We start from the raw sequence: 14,614 nt of genomic DNA on the forward strand, positions 1-14,614 counted from the left end.
AGGCTTGACATGAGGCTGCAGAGCAGAACCACCAGACTCAGGAACAGCCTCTGCCGTCAGATTGTTGAACTCTGGTGGTACTCTGTAGTCTGCTGCTGCCAGATAAAGGTCAAAAACATGAGAAACATCTTGTATTTGCACTATCCACTGTACCTTAAATTTTCTTATTACCTCTGACAAAGAGCTTATGTATTTGGTAGCATTTGTGTGGGTGCGTGTCTGTAAACACAATAGCTCGAGAAGTTTTGAATGAACTCTGATAAAACTTTGTAGGAATGTAGAATGGGGTCATGTCAGCAATCCATTAAAATCTGGCTTGCACCCACCACAGGTCTTTAAGGTCAACTTAATGATTGACCTTAATATATAGGTCAAAAACTGAAAAAAGCCTAATTACGTAGACACTGTCTACGTAATTAGTAATTATGTTGTTAACATGTAAAAAGCACTTTATAAAGATTTAAAATATCATATTAGACTTGACCTCTGACCTCTCCTAAAGGTGAGTAGATTGATCTGACGGTCAAAGTGATAATAATGCTAGACAGAGCTATTTAAAAATGTTTTTACTGCGTTGTTTGTATTGACAACATATTGGCATTTATTGAGTGATATACAGGAATTCTTAACATCACATGACTTTGAACCTCTGGTCTCGTCCTCAAGGTAAAATAAATTTACATAAGTGCTTAAAATTAAGCTGCCTTTGTTTGTTATAGCAACATGATTTTTACTGCACTACAAACTTCTTAAAGTAAAAAGAACAAAGAAATTATATATTTTTATAATTGAGAGTATATAAAAATGAATGAAGATGTACAAAATACGTAACTGCCCCATTAAAATTAAATGTTGCCCAGAGAGTGAGCTGCTTTGGCAGAGGTTTGAGCTTCTGGAGTGCTTCTTGTTTATTCTTCATATTTTCTTATTTATTCTAAATGACAGTGTGAATAAGCTCAAGCTGTCTGTTCCTAGTTTGTGTACATGTTGCTCTTTCATGTTCTCATTCTTGTTGCCTTTTAATTGCACCCAGTTACAATTTTGCTTCGACTCGTGCAAATATATGTGTTGGAATGACAATAAAAATCTTACTTCCAGCTGAAGTACACTGGTAGTCATTACTAATTGCACTAACTGCCACTAGAAAAGGGCAGTTTGTGTCCACGCACATGAACATAATACACATTGTCTAATTTTTTGTTGCTTTGCCATGATACTGAGCTGGTAATGTGTGTGTTTGTGTGCGTATGTGTGTGTACAGATGAAACAGCATCTCTGATAAGCCGGTTCTGCTGAGAAACTCGATCTTGTTGAAATCACTGACAGCACTCTGCTTACATGCCCTCCTCATCACCACAAACCTGGGCTCAATTTACTTCAACTGTCCATCCCAGTTTTCACTTCCTCTTCAGCTCGTATGTCACTTTCTCTGCATGCTTCAGTGTTTCTACATTGATCTCAGTCTAATTTATAGCATGTGTCAAATACAATGCCATGGCTGAAGACATGGTGACATTAATTCAGTCAGAACAGTTCATTCAACCAGAATTTATGCATATTTATCAGTGATTGTGGTAGGCTGAAAACATGCTGCAGGAATTCCTGTTAATGCTGTTTTCTGTCTTAAATATTACTGATCTGACTGTCTTCATTAGTAACACATTGAAAACTGTTACTGAAAATGTTACTAGCCCTGCGAGAGACAAGTGGATTGCTCAGTTATGAATTCAACCCTTCCTTTTCTCTTGAAATTGAATAGCTTTGAAGCCACCTAAGAGAATGTTATCTAGTTAATTCACTAAAGTCTTTTTTTGTTGTCAAGCTGGACTCTGATAAAACTGCTCTCCGTTCCCAAGTTTCTGCTGCTGGAAACCAGATGGTGCAGAAATAATTGACCACACACTTGTCAAGTAAAGGGCTTCACAACTCTTTAAAAATAGATGCTCTTGTGCTAAGAGATAGCACTCACGCCTCAAGTAAAACTTTCTTTTCGCTGAAATGCAGTTTTTTTGTTCTCCTTCTTTGCAACAACAGAAATTCTTCTCTGTGTTCATTCAGTGCACATTTATCTAGATATGTTATATAACAAATGACAGGTCAGCATCTCAAATCTGAGAAAGCAATCATGTTCTTTGATAATTAAAATATATGTGTTGTGTTATTGCTACAGCGAAGCCACCATAGCATACCATAGTATAGCAAATATAAACTGAATCACATGTTTCTGCTTTATACATTTGCTTAACAAGGAAAAGATCCCTGATTGAGTTCTGGGTAGGAGACATAAACCCCAGCGCAGCTGCATCAGGAAGAGCACCCGGTGTAAAAACTCTGCTAAATCAAATATGCAGAGCTACCCTCTATATGTCTGATGTGTGGAGGGTAGCTCTGCAAATCAAACTCCTTCAGCATAGGCTCCCTTGTGGATATAAGAGCAGCTTCTCTTCTAGATATTCTCTAAGTAAGATACTGGGAGAAAGTTATCACTCAGGCATATAGTGAGTGCAATATAAATCTGTTTTTTACAAGGTTAACATTTTAGAAAATACATGGCGGATGACCGCCTCTCCATGAGTCTGGTCTGCTGGAGGTTTCTTCCTGTCTATTTTTTCCATCCCACTGTTGCCAAGTACTTGCTCATAGCGGATAAAGTGATTGTTAGGGTTTTCTCTGTATTACTGTAGGGTCTTGACCTTACAACATAAAGTTCCTTGAGGCAACTTTTCTTGTGATTTGTTGCTATACAAATAAAACCGAACTGAATTTAATTGAATTTCTCGAGGCAAACCTTGCAAACAACCCATATTTGTTCATTAACTTCATTATTCAACATGCTAACTGAGACTTATAGAGTCTAAGAAGTAGCGCTTGGGTTTCTTGCCACTTCTCTGACCATTGCTGGGTCTGAACTTGTTGTTAATTTGCTGAAACAACCACTCCTGGGAACATAGTGGCATTGTGTTGACACACAGCTGATGAACTCAAACTTGTTGATTATCTGTTAATCAAGTATACAAACTGTCCTATAAAAACTCTCTTTTTTACACAGCTGTTACTATACAGTTGTTATTAAAGAAAATTATGTCTCTGTGTTGACCTACACTTCTTTAAACCGGTAGTTTTATAATTCATTCATAGAAAACCAGTATGAATAAATCATGTAATGCATAAATCACACTCAAAACAAAATCTTGGGATTATCTTCTACACAGTAATTTGCACCTATACGTTTTATTTCCTTTGTTTTCATTGCTCAAATTTCCACTTTACCTTCCCTCCAGCTCTATACCAGCAAAGAAAATATTCTGCTAAGGTCATCATTTATTCAGTATACCGAGAGTTGGGAAAGCTCCTCCCCAGAGCAACGCTGAATCTTAAAACCCGGTGAAGTTTATTATCTATTTTTAGCATCAGCAGTATTCCAGCTTGTGTCTGCTCCTCTGGAAACTGCTTCTACTCAATACTGGTGGTCAAGTGTTCAAGTGAAGCAGCACTGAAATGTGATCTCCAGAGGTGGATCACAGTGAATCCTTCAACTTGTGTTTTAAGAGTCTTTTATGCTCAGGTGACTTACAGTATATGAACGTAGTATAGCGTATATTAGTTTAAAAACCTCACCCTGACAGTGATACGTTCCACTCTCATATAACAAATAGGCCTTACTTGAATACTGGCTTCCCAAACATGATTATCTATGAGCAGTAGGAAGTAGCTTGGACGTAAACTCACTGAGGTCTCCTCCTGCTCACTTTGATGAACCACAATATGCCAGCAAATTCATAGGACTGGTCAGGCTGACCAGAATTTTAGCTGAGACCGAATACAGCTGCCATTTCAGCAAACTATGAATCATATTAACTGACAGGAAAGATGAGAGTAGTGTGATTTTATTTATAAAAGCAAATGCTCACAAACTGAGGAGGCTAGTAGATAAATATATCAGAATTTAAGGAAGATGTTGGAGTTTGTTCACCTGCACTTCTGCTAATGACCAGCATGAACTCCTCTGACTGCAAGGAAAAGTCAGAATGCCTATGAAAGTGGATGGCCCGATTGGTTTATATCCTCAGTCACAAGTTTCACGTCTTCTTCAATAAACCATGATGTTCCCTTTGAAAACTATGGTGTGAACAGAAAGCTTTATAGCCTGGGTCCCATGTGGTTGACAAGTTGCCACTGTCTGAGCTTGCAGTGTCCTCACGTTCTCGGTTGCTGCCATCCTTTAAGTGTAGTTTGTAGAACGTGTGAATAATATGGGGTCATTCTGGGATTTTATCAGTAAGGAAAACACAGAAAAAACACAGACATCTGAACAGTAAGTACAAATTCTGAATAAACACTTAGAATCGTAGGAAATTACTGGAAGCTGTTGCAAAATGAATCTTCTAATGCCCTTCTGTTATTTGCATGCTATCTATAGTGCATGGTTCAAATCTCTTGACATCTTGTTTGAAAACTTAAAATTGTTATATCTGCAGGGCCAAAACTGAACTCTGTGGCGATGTGCAGTGCATGCAGGACTCTCTGTTCTTTGCTCTGCTTGTGTCTAACTAGTCAGGGGGAAGCCCTGGTGTTCTGCAGCTAAAAGCCCCACCATATAATGAATAATGAATTCCCCATCCAGTCTATCCGAATACTAGTTCAAAGGCATCTATCTTTATGCATGGACCGGCATCAAGCCACACAGCTCTATGCTAATGGCCCTTAACTCCAGGGGCTGGACAGAGCCTACTGAGCCATGCAAATGTTTTACTGCTAAGGTTGAAGAAGACAACGATGGGGAGGGTGTGATGAGGACCCAGGGGCTGGGGAAAAAATGTACGCCTGGCCACCAGCAGCACACAACACTGCAACATTTTCACACAGGCACACATTCACACAGGCTCGGAAACTACTGTAAGCGCAATTCATCCCATAGAAAGCTTGATCGTGTTATTAATGCTGAGTGACACTAACTACCTCCCCAGCACTCCGAGACTGAGATGTGAGAATTGGGAGAGGTTGTCATAAGAAATCACATTTCAGCCTCACCACTTAGTTGATACCAGTTATATGCAGAGTCAAAGATATTTTGGGATTCATTTGTCTGGTTTTCTTCTTTTTAGTCTTACATCATGATACAAAAAACAATGCTGCCTCTGCAGGGACTGTACACATAAAGCGCGTGTCTGTGATTGTGTGTGTGTGTGTGTGTGTGTGTGGGTCTGTGTGTGTGTGTATTTGTGGGTGTGCCTGTGTGACTAGGCTAAGTTTGTACAGTCATTTCAGCATTTTCCTGATTAGACTGAAAACAAAAGCCCCTGTTATCAGGGAAGGAAGCAGCACTCTGCTTGTGAGCCATCAAACGAAGAACATTTTTCTCTGTTAAAACCAGCAGCTTAAAATGAGAAAAAAACAGAAAGCCTGATGTAAAACCTCCTCTGGGGAGGTACTGTATATTTTGAGAGTGCTTTCCTGTTTGTTTTTCATTTTTCATTCCTTGGCTTTATCCCCTACCTCTGTTCTGTCTCTTTGGCTTCTGCTCTGTGTGGATTTCCTACTGCACCTCGCTCTTGATCCCTTGGCCTTCATTTCTTTCTTATTTCCCCTCTCTGCTCCTTTACACAGGTCTACATTTGAATTCATCATAATGCTGGTTTCACAGTGCGATGGGAGCTTTCAGAAATAGTATTGGGAATATTTCCCAGAATTTCAAAGCAACCAAAATCAGAGACTTACCAACCACCACCCGAGGGACTCAGGTAAATCCTTTGGGTTTTCAAAGAGACGCTCAGAGCAATGCAGCTGCTCAGAATAATGCAATTTACTAGATTTAAAGTAAAACAGTGAAACCTTGTTTTACAAATGAAAGAAACCTCTAACTCGGAAAGAAAGGCTTTTTAAGGAACCACCTTTTTCCTAACTAAAGCAGTAGAGCATGAAATGCCCAGTTTAATGTTCAACACTGCCTCGCCTCTCTAACCTTGATAGACAATAAGCGAACAGAAGAGGGTGATTAAAAGCCACTTGGTGAGATGTCAGCCACGTGCAGGGAAGAGCCACTCACGAATGGTTGCAAATTTTTTAATCAGAACAGTAATGAGGTGTTAAAGCAAGATCCTTCAGCCTAGAGGTTAGCATTGGCACGCTGAGAGTTATCTAAGTGTCTGCATGAGCATTAAGAAATTACAACAGTGGGGTCTTGGTGGCCCATTTCTATATAAGCCTTCACATTGTTCACACACTGAAAATCATCACACATCCACAACAGTCAGCCAAAAAATGAAATAACTCAAATATATATATATATATATATATATATATATATATATGTATGTGTGTGTGTGTGTGTGTATATCATTGACAAGACTGGATACGGATACCAACTATAGAATGGAGGGAGCAGTTGTCAGCCACCTCCTCTACATGGATGATATCAAGCTGTATGCCAAGAGTGAACGAGACATCGATTCACTGATCCACACCACCAGGATATACAACAATGGTATTGGAATGTCATTCGGACTAGAGAAATGTTGTCGGATGATAACAAAAAGAGGGAATTTAGTCAGAACTGAGGAGATTGAACTACCAGAAGGCAACATTGCAGACATAGAGGACAGCTACAAGTACCTGGGGTTCCCACAGGCAAATGGGAACCATGAAGAGGTCGCTAGAAAAGCTGCAACCACCAAGTACCTGCAGAGGGTCAGGCAAGTCCTGAGGAGTCAGCTGAACGGTAAGAACAAGATCCGGGCTATCAACAGCTATGCCCTGCCCATGATCAGGTACCCTGCTGGGGTAATAGGCTGGCCAAAGGAGGAGGTAGAAGCCACTGACATAAAGACAAGGAAGCTCCTGACCATGCATGGAGGGTTTCACCCCAAGTCCAGCACCCTGAGGCTGTACGCTAAGCAGAAGGAAGGAGGCCGGGAACTGGTAAGTGTCAGCACCACGGTCCAGGATGAGACAACAAACATCCAAAAATACATCAGTAAGATGGCCCCAACCAACCGCGTGCTCAGTGAATACCTCAGGCAGCAGAAACCAAAGAATGAGAAGGAAGAGGAGGCACCATCATGGAAGGACAAGCCCCTGTATGTACCACCAGCAGATAGCGGAGGTGGCTGATATCCAGAAATCCTACCAGTGACTGGACAAAGCCGGACTGAAAGACAGCACAGAGGCACTAATTCTGGCAGCACAGGAACAAGCTCTGAGCACAAGATCCATATAGGCTGGGGTCTATTACACCAGGCAAGACCCCAGGTGCAGGCTGTGTAAAAATGCCCCTGAGACAATCCAGCACATAACAGCAGGGTGTAAGATGCTAGCAGGCAGGACATACATGGAATGCCATAACCAAGTGGCCGGCATAGTATACAGAAACATCTGTGCCGAATACGGCCTGGAAGTCCCGAGGTCAAAATGGGAGACGCTCCCAAGGGTGGTAGAGAATAACCGAGCTAAGATCCTGTGGGACTTCCAGATAAAATGGTGGTGGCTAACCAACCGGACATAGTGGTGGCTAGACAAACAGAAGAAGACGGCCGTAGTGATAGATGTAGCGGTTCTCAGTGACAGGAACATCAGAAAGAAGGAACATGAGAAGCTCGAGAAATACCAAGGACTCAAATGTGGAGAGTGAAGGTAACATCGGAGCACTAGGTGCAGTGGCTCCAGCAGATCCCAGGAACAACATCGGAGATCTTTGTCCAGAACAGCGCAGTTGTAGGAACAGCTAAGATACTGCGCAGGACTCCCAGGCCTCTAGTAGAGGACCCGAGCTTGAAGGATAGACCATAGTAGTGTATTTTGTGTGTTTGCGCAATAAATCGCTGCACCTTTTTGCCATTGTCCTAGCAAAATATAAACAAACGAAGGGTGGCTCAAGACTTTTGCACAGTATTCAGTATTTACAGTATAACTGTACTTTTTGATGTACATTTGTATTGCTAACAGTTTTCCTCTGAGGCATCTCCATTTACAGTATTCAACTGCATTCTTAAAGGAAGTGGTATTACTGAACAATAGATCCTCTATTTTTAGAGCAGTTTCTTACACTCTGTGCATGTACATTGCTTCACTTTGTATTCACCTTTTATTTGCACTCTGTATGCTGGTATAGAGTCAAGCACTTTGTCCATCTTTTCTCTACACCAGGATTTTCAAAGTACAAAAAAGGGCAAAATTTCTATCTATGTCATCTGACGTTCATTTGGCATCTTTTGGGGGATAAAGTTCTTACTCACGAACACAGCAGGCTTGTATACTTGTACTGAATACAGTGAGAATAACTCAGCTGAATAACTTAATTCAAATAAAGTCTAGCATCCTTAAAATGTGCTAGACTTTATTTGAATTAAATAAAGATTTAATAATAATAAAGAGCTGTCAATGTTTTGGATAAAACTGTTTTTAAAGATATTAACATCAAATGACTGATAAACCACACAGAGCCCTGACTTTATTCCTGTAAATGTAAAATCTTACAGTGATCATTTCAGTCATTACCAGCAATGTGTCTTTTTTCACCTTTTCCACCTCAATTCAGTAACAGAACCTGCAGCCAGTGAAATCAGCCAATTCTGGATTCTTAATAATTGCTGATTGGTCACCATTGACACAGGTTATTGTATGACAAATCAAATAAAGATACTGACCTCATTAAAGTGTGCCACCTCCTCACAGTTCTCTGCTATACGGCTGTAGAAGGACAGACCTGAAAAATAAGGAGGAATTTAGTCATTAAAACCTGGTTCAGTAACACCATTGTGCCTGCTGTCATCCCACTTTGAGTGGGTGGGCTCACTGCATGGGGGACGTGCAAAGCACGAGAAAGAGCAGTCAGTTGGTGTTTACTTAAAGCTACATTAATTATGAAACAATTTAGTTTTAAGACTTTATCCAAAGTAGCAAGCAGGTAAGTGATTATTGAAGCTCTGTGCACTGTGATGTGGGGTTGTTTTTTTTTTGTAGCCACAGGACTTGGCGTTGACCATAAACTCCCCTGTATACCAAAGTATTCTAGAGTAAAATGTTTTAAATATGTAAAGCGTTTCCTGTGTTGGAGATGCAACAGGACAATGATCCAGCAGCAAATCTACAGCAGAATGGCTGAAAAAGAAAATAATCAAGATATAATCTAAACCTGGACCTTAGGAGACCTCTGCATAAACAAACCCAAACTGAAGCAGCATTGTAAAGAAAAGTGGGAAAACATTCCTTCTCAACAACGTGAAAGACTGATAGTCATACAGAAAAAAATAATTTCAAGTTATAATTGCTAAAGGTGGTTCTACAAGCAGTGTTGGGAAGGTTACTTTTGAAATGTATTCCACTACAGATTACAGAATACATGCCCCAAAATGTATTTTGTAACGTATTCCGTTACGTTACTCAATGAGAGTAACGTATTCTGAATACTTTGGATTACTTAATATATTATCATGCTTTTTTACAACTAATGAATATCCTGTTCCTGTGTGATTCATTACTATTACTGAAGGCTACTCGCAGGCCACTCAATAGCAACTAGATTTTTAAATCTTAATATAAAATGAGTAACAGTAGGGTGGACATTAGGTAAGGCTGCAGTTTTTGCAGCGATCTCGTATAGAAAACTATTCCGCGCGTATATAAAATAGGTCCGCGGCTCCGAACCGTAGTAAAGGAGCCTCTGGCTAACACGTCGGTTTCCGTGTTGGGCTCATAGCCGAAAACTAGCTTTGTTGTCTTGGTCAACTTTGCTGGCGAGAGACAGAGAGGCGTTGAAAGGCTGCTCCAGCGGAACTTATTGTTTCGGAGGAAAACAGGAACACAGTGTACACTCGAGTCTTAATAGCTTACTTACAACTGGGATCATCAGGCACTCTTTTTTGGCTGCAGTGGTTATTATTATATTTACATGCTTCCAGCTCCCGTTTCTGCTCGATGACAACTGGTACTTTTCCACTCGCCTTTTTCTCCCTCCCTCGCTCATAGATACATAACGTGAATGGCAGTCCATTCTCCCTGCAGCACGGACTACACTGCCCATGAGGCTACATTCTTTAGGGCTATGCCTGTAACACTCTGCTATTGCCTTCATATTAAATCATTTTAAAAAATATTTCTTCACGTCATTATGAGACTCGAGATTGAGACACAGGCATTTGAGCCTCTTAATGTGTGTTTTGTTTGGGTTTCCACCGGTGTGGAATTACAAAAAATAGAGAGGGCATAGCCTAACATATGAAACAGGAAAAGACCGCCGTGTAATCCATTTATTTCAACAAAGTAACTGTATTCTAAATACCACCCTTTTAAAAGGTAACTGTAACGGAATACAGTTACTCATATTTTGTATTTTAAATATGTAACGGCGGTACGTATTCCGTTACTCCCCAACACTGTCTACAAGTGACTTAATTCAATAAGGGTGCACTTGGCCTTGTCAGATGCAGGTTAGAACCTGAATCCATCAGTTCACTGAGACGTTTATTAAAGTGAAAATGGGGTGACATAAAATCAGCCTACTCATCTCATAAAGAGCTGCGAAAAGACAAATGATACTTTAAGTACCTGACAAATGTAAATATGAAACAGCTGCGTGGAGTCACCAGAGGCAGAAAAGAAATGCAGACAATTAAATGACTACAGTGTGACTCACTGTGCAATACAGAGAGACTGCAGAAGAATGTAAAAAATATAAATTAAAATCATATTTTTCCATTATTAGAGCTAAAAGTATGTGCGTCAGCCAATGAAAGCTGTTGTCTACTCAGAGTTTATATTGGGAAAGGAGAACCTTTCATTGAACAGTAACCTGACTCACTCATGCGTCCTGGTTGTTGTGCTCACCTGGTTGCTTTGTGATGCTTATGAATGGTCCTGCACCACAGTGTGCATTCTGCTTTGTTCTGATAGTTTGCTTTGTGCATCTGAGCCTTTATGAAGCTCTGTTGATGTCTATTTGTGTGCTTGTGGGCACATCAGCTGCCATACACCTGTCAGTTTGGCTGTAATAATGAGGGTAAATGGAGTAAATACATTGTGCCAGGCTCAGATATTTTAGATATTATAAGTGCAAAAAGTATCTTTTCACACATTCAAAAGCACAAAACCTTCAGGTTTTAAAGATGTCATGCTTGACGCAAGCTTATCGTTATAATTTTACCAATGCACAAATACGACTCTAGTTTATAATCCCACTTCCAAGTGTTCCTGTCTCTCTTTGCCTTCACTCCTACACTCTCTTGAACCTTATAAATCCCCCAAACCTTTGAATTTTATTTTAGAAAATAAACACCACTTCAGTGTCGGAGAGGGAGAGAGACAATATTCCTCCTACATTATTGAAAAGAGCGGCACTGCTGTCATACCAGTGTTTTCATCCAACTAGATGTGGGCTTAGAAAAGCAGACCATGTGACACTTATGTAAGGTGCTCCACACTAAACTAAAACAACATTCTGCTAATCGGTGCGGCTTTTGGCCTTGATGAAACAGTCAACGATAAAGAGTTAAAGAGCTGCTATGAAGGACCTGAGCTGTAAGAAAGAAAAGGAACAGAGAGTCATTTTTTGTTATCTCAAGCAGATAGATGAAAATTAAAAGAGTGAAAGATGGAGAACACTGTGTAAGTCTGAAACCCACATGAATGAAGAGGGCGCAGAGGTGCATTTAAGGCTTTCTTGAGTTTTTGCAAAAATGTGGTTAAAGCAGAAAACTCGAGTGTTGAGTAGAAACATGGAAACATTTTTTTTTTTTTAAATGCAGTTAATTTTACCTTGTTTCCTGGTGCATTAGGGGGCAGTAAGTGGCATTACAAGCTGAGTAGGTGCCCTAATTTAAAAAGTAAACATACCAAGTGTCTGTTTGCAGAATAAAGTGCTACACAGAGAAAAGGAATTTTAAAAATATCCGCAGGATACAAGAAATTGCCCCAAGCTCTGTTCCTGTCCTGTGAATCAGGAAGACTCTGAGTAATAAAAAGAACAAACAAACTGTCCAAGCAGCTGTGTTAAGTGCCTAGAGGTTAAAGAGAAGTTTGATAAGTGCCAACGCAGAGGAAGACAGCCTGGGTGAATGAACTGAAAATTAATATTGTAAAGCACAGAGATAAGGTTTCATTAATTCTTGCATAGAGTATGGCTCTGTATTGCTGTAGGCTACTCAGAAGAGGAGCAGCAACAGCCGAAGTGCAGCTCTCTGATAAAGCCAAGAGCTGCCGATCACACAACCAGAATTCATCAACGACTTGTCGGGAAATCAATTACATTTTGAAGACCCTCCTTTGAAGGGATTTGACTTGATTTACTGTTTCTGACAGCAAATAATAACAACCAGATAAAGTTAGATCAGAGATAGAACATCACGTCGCATTTAATCCATTTTTATTAGCTGTCTTTATTGCACTGGCTTGAAGCTTTTTTATTACACCTTTTCCCCCTTCCAGAGATTTCATGTTGATTCAGCTTCGGGGTGGTTATAGGACTCTTCTGACTTACAAAAATTAAGCATCTGATGACAAAATACCTCAAAAATAGAGACCTTAAAAGACCTTTGGTCAGTAATTGCTGATTTCTGTAAGCAGCAAAGGGTTGACAAAAATGCATCTGATATTTTACATATTCATACTTATACTCATACACTTCCTAGATGCTAGATAACAAGCTGGGGTACAAAGAAATGCCAGAATAATGACTGAATGAGTTTCTTACACCAGACACCCTAAAAAGAGAGATAAACTGAAGCTGTTCTGTAATTAAAAATGGCCCCAAACTCCTCCTGAACTTAGTGCAGGTCTGATACACAGTTACACAAAGCACCAAAGCACTTATTTCCCTGGCAGACTGCTTCCTCTCCAGACAGGAAGCGCTTTAAACTCTAAGTGCTCAGGAAACTCCACTGACAGCCTAAACCAAAAACCCACGGCGCCGGAGGGCTGCAAGGCTGATTAAGACACTGTGATTAACACACAAATTTGGGAAGTATTTAAAAAATTATTATTTAGCTCAAATAAATGAATAATTAAACTTAAATGTGCTGGAAGAATGGAGAAGAAATTCTGAGACTGAGAAAAAATGACAAGATTTAAAAATGGAAATGAAATTTCCCCTCCAGCAGCTGAGTGGCTATTAATAAATATGCTTGAACTCTTTAACTGGATAATTTTGAATATGCAATTATTCAGCTTTTGGATGAAACTGATTTACTAAATGTTGGGCTTGATGTTCAACCTTTCCTGTGACTCTGCTATTCCTTCATATCTGTTTACTTCAACAAACTCATGCTAGAGGATCACAAAGGAAATTCCTATTCAGGTCATGGACTGTATTGGGTAGCAGAATAGATGTAAGATCCTAGTGCAGCTAGAATTCATTTACATACCTTTTATGTGGTATTTCTTATATATGTAAGATTGTCTGTGTTTCTGCTTGTTCTTTTGTTTCTTATTTTTTTAATAGAAAACCCTCAGAGCTCACACAGAGTTTTGAATGAATGAAAATCAGCACAAGCCAAGAGTGGAACAGGATTTTAAATAGTACTGAAAGTACAAGTACAAGATGTTCAAATAAAATCATCTCATAGAACATTGACTGGGTAAACTGACTTCCAGGACACTTAAGTTATTGCTGACCTCAAACCAAGTTTTTAGCCTTAACATCAACATTAAGTAGATCCAGTATAAAGGCTAATTTTCTTAATGGCTGAGCCTCATAATTTGACTTGTGAGTTTTTGACATCTTTACATCATCAATGTGATTTGAAAAAAACCCCCAAAACAAACAACAACCCCTCACCACCTTATATGTATTTGATTGTTTAAGATAAAAATAATAATAATTTCTGATATTTAACTGCTTTTTTATTTGTCAGAAGGTTCAATAATTACTCAAGTTTAAAAAAAAAACCTCAGAAATTTCTGGCGATTATTTAACGGTTTGGGGTTAATTTATGTCTCTAAAACATACAAATAAACACAGATACACACAAAATTTTCTTGAAATTTTTAAAACATTATACATGAATGAAGTGGAGCTACTCTGCTGACAGATGGACTTTTGAGGAAAGAGCGGACGATCCAGTCACTGACTGTGAAGGCACGGTTCATAGAATATCCAGACCCTGGTGCAATCACTGCAGCACAGACCACTGCACTAGAAGTTATCCTTTTTTCCCCCCAACATACACACACACAAACACACACACACACACACACACACACACACACTGACAGGAAAAGAGGCAGCAGTGCTCTTGTAACATCTTCTCCAATTGTGATGCTGCATTGATTTCAACAGGGACTGAGCACCTGTCAGTGGACTGATCACTGTCCAGGGTGCTGAAAAACACACCGCTCCTCCTTCCTGTCTCAGTTTCTTTGACATTATTTTGCTCACACACCCAGCACACGGAAAGCAAACGATAAGAACGTGAAACACATGAATAAATCAACTAAACCCTTTTTCCCACAACTCATTTCGTCTTCTCATCTCCTCTGAGAGAGAGTGCAAGGTCGTGGCTACAATTCTGACTCTTAGATGTGAGATGTTAGAGTGAATTGGTTAGCACTCCAAAGATCTTACACAGAACATTCCCAAAGCTCCATCTTTAGCCACATCTTTAGCAATCGATGCCATCAGCTTAGT

General features: G+C 39.7%; 1 protein-coding gene across 5 annotated transcripts in view; it reads right to left on the bottom strand.

The window, feature by feature from the left end:
* otofa (otoferlin a) overlaps positions 1-14,614 on the bottom strand; it is an 89,236-nt gene that overhangs the window by 73,708 nt on the left and 914 nt on the right. For all 5 annotated transcript variants that reach the window (XM_084952128.1, XM_084952131.1, XM_084952132.1 and 2 more), the window contains exon 2: positions 8,643-8,701. In XM_084952128.1, coding sequence (XP_084808254.1) covers positions 8,643-8,701 — 59 coding nt within the window. The remainder of the gene's footprint in view (positions 1-8,642; positions 8,702-14,614) is intronic.

This window comes from Perissodus microlepis, chromosome 15 (assembly GCF_051167445.1).
Source record: "Perissodus microlepis isolate ML-2025 ecotype Zambia chromosome 15, ASM5116744v1, whole genome shotgun sequence".
Lineage (NCBI taxonomy): Eukaryota > Metazoa > Chordata > Actinopteri > Cichliformes > Cichlidae > Perissodus > Perissodus microlepis.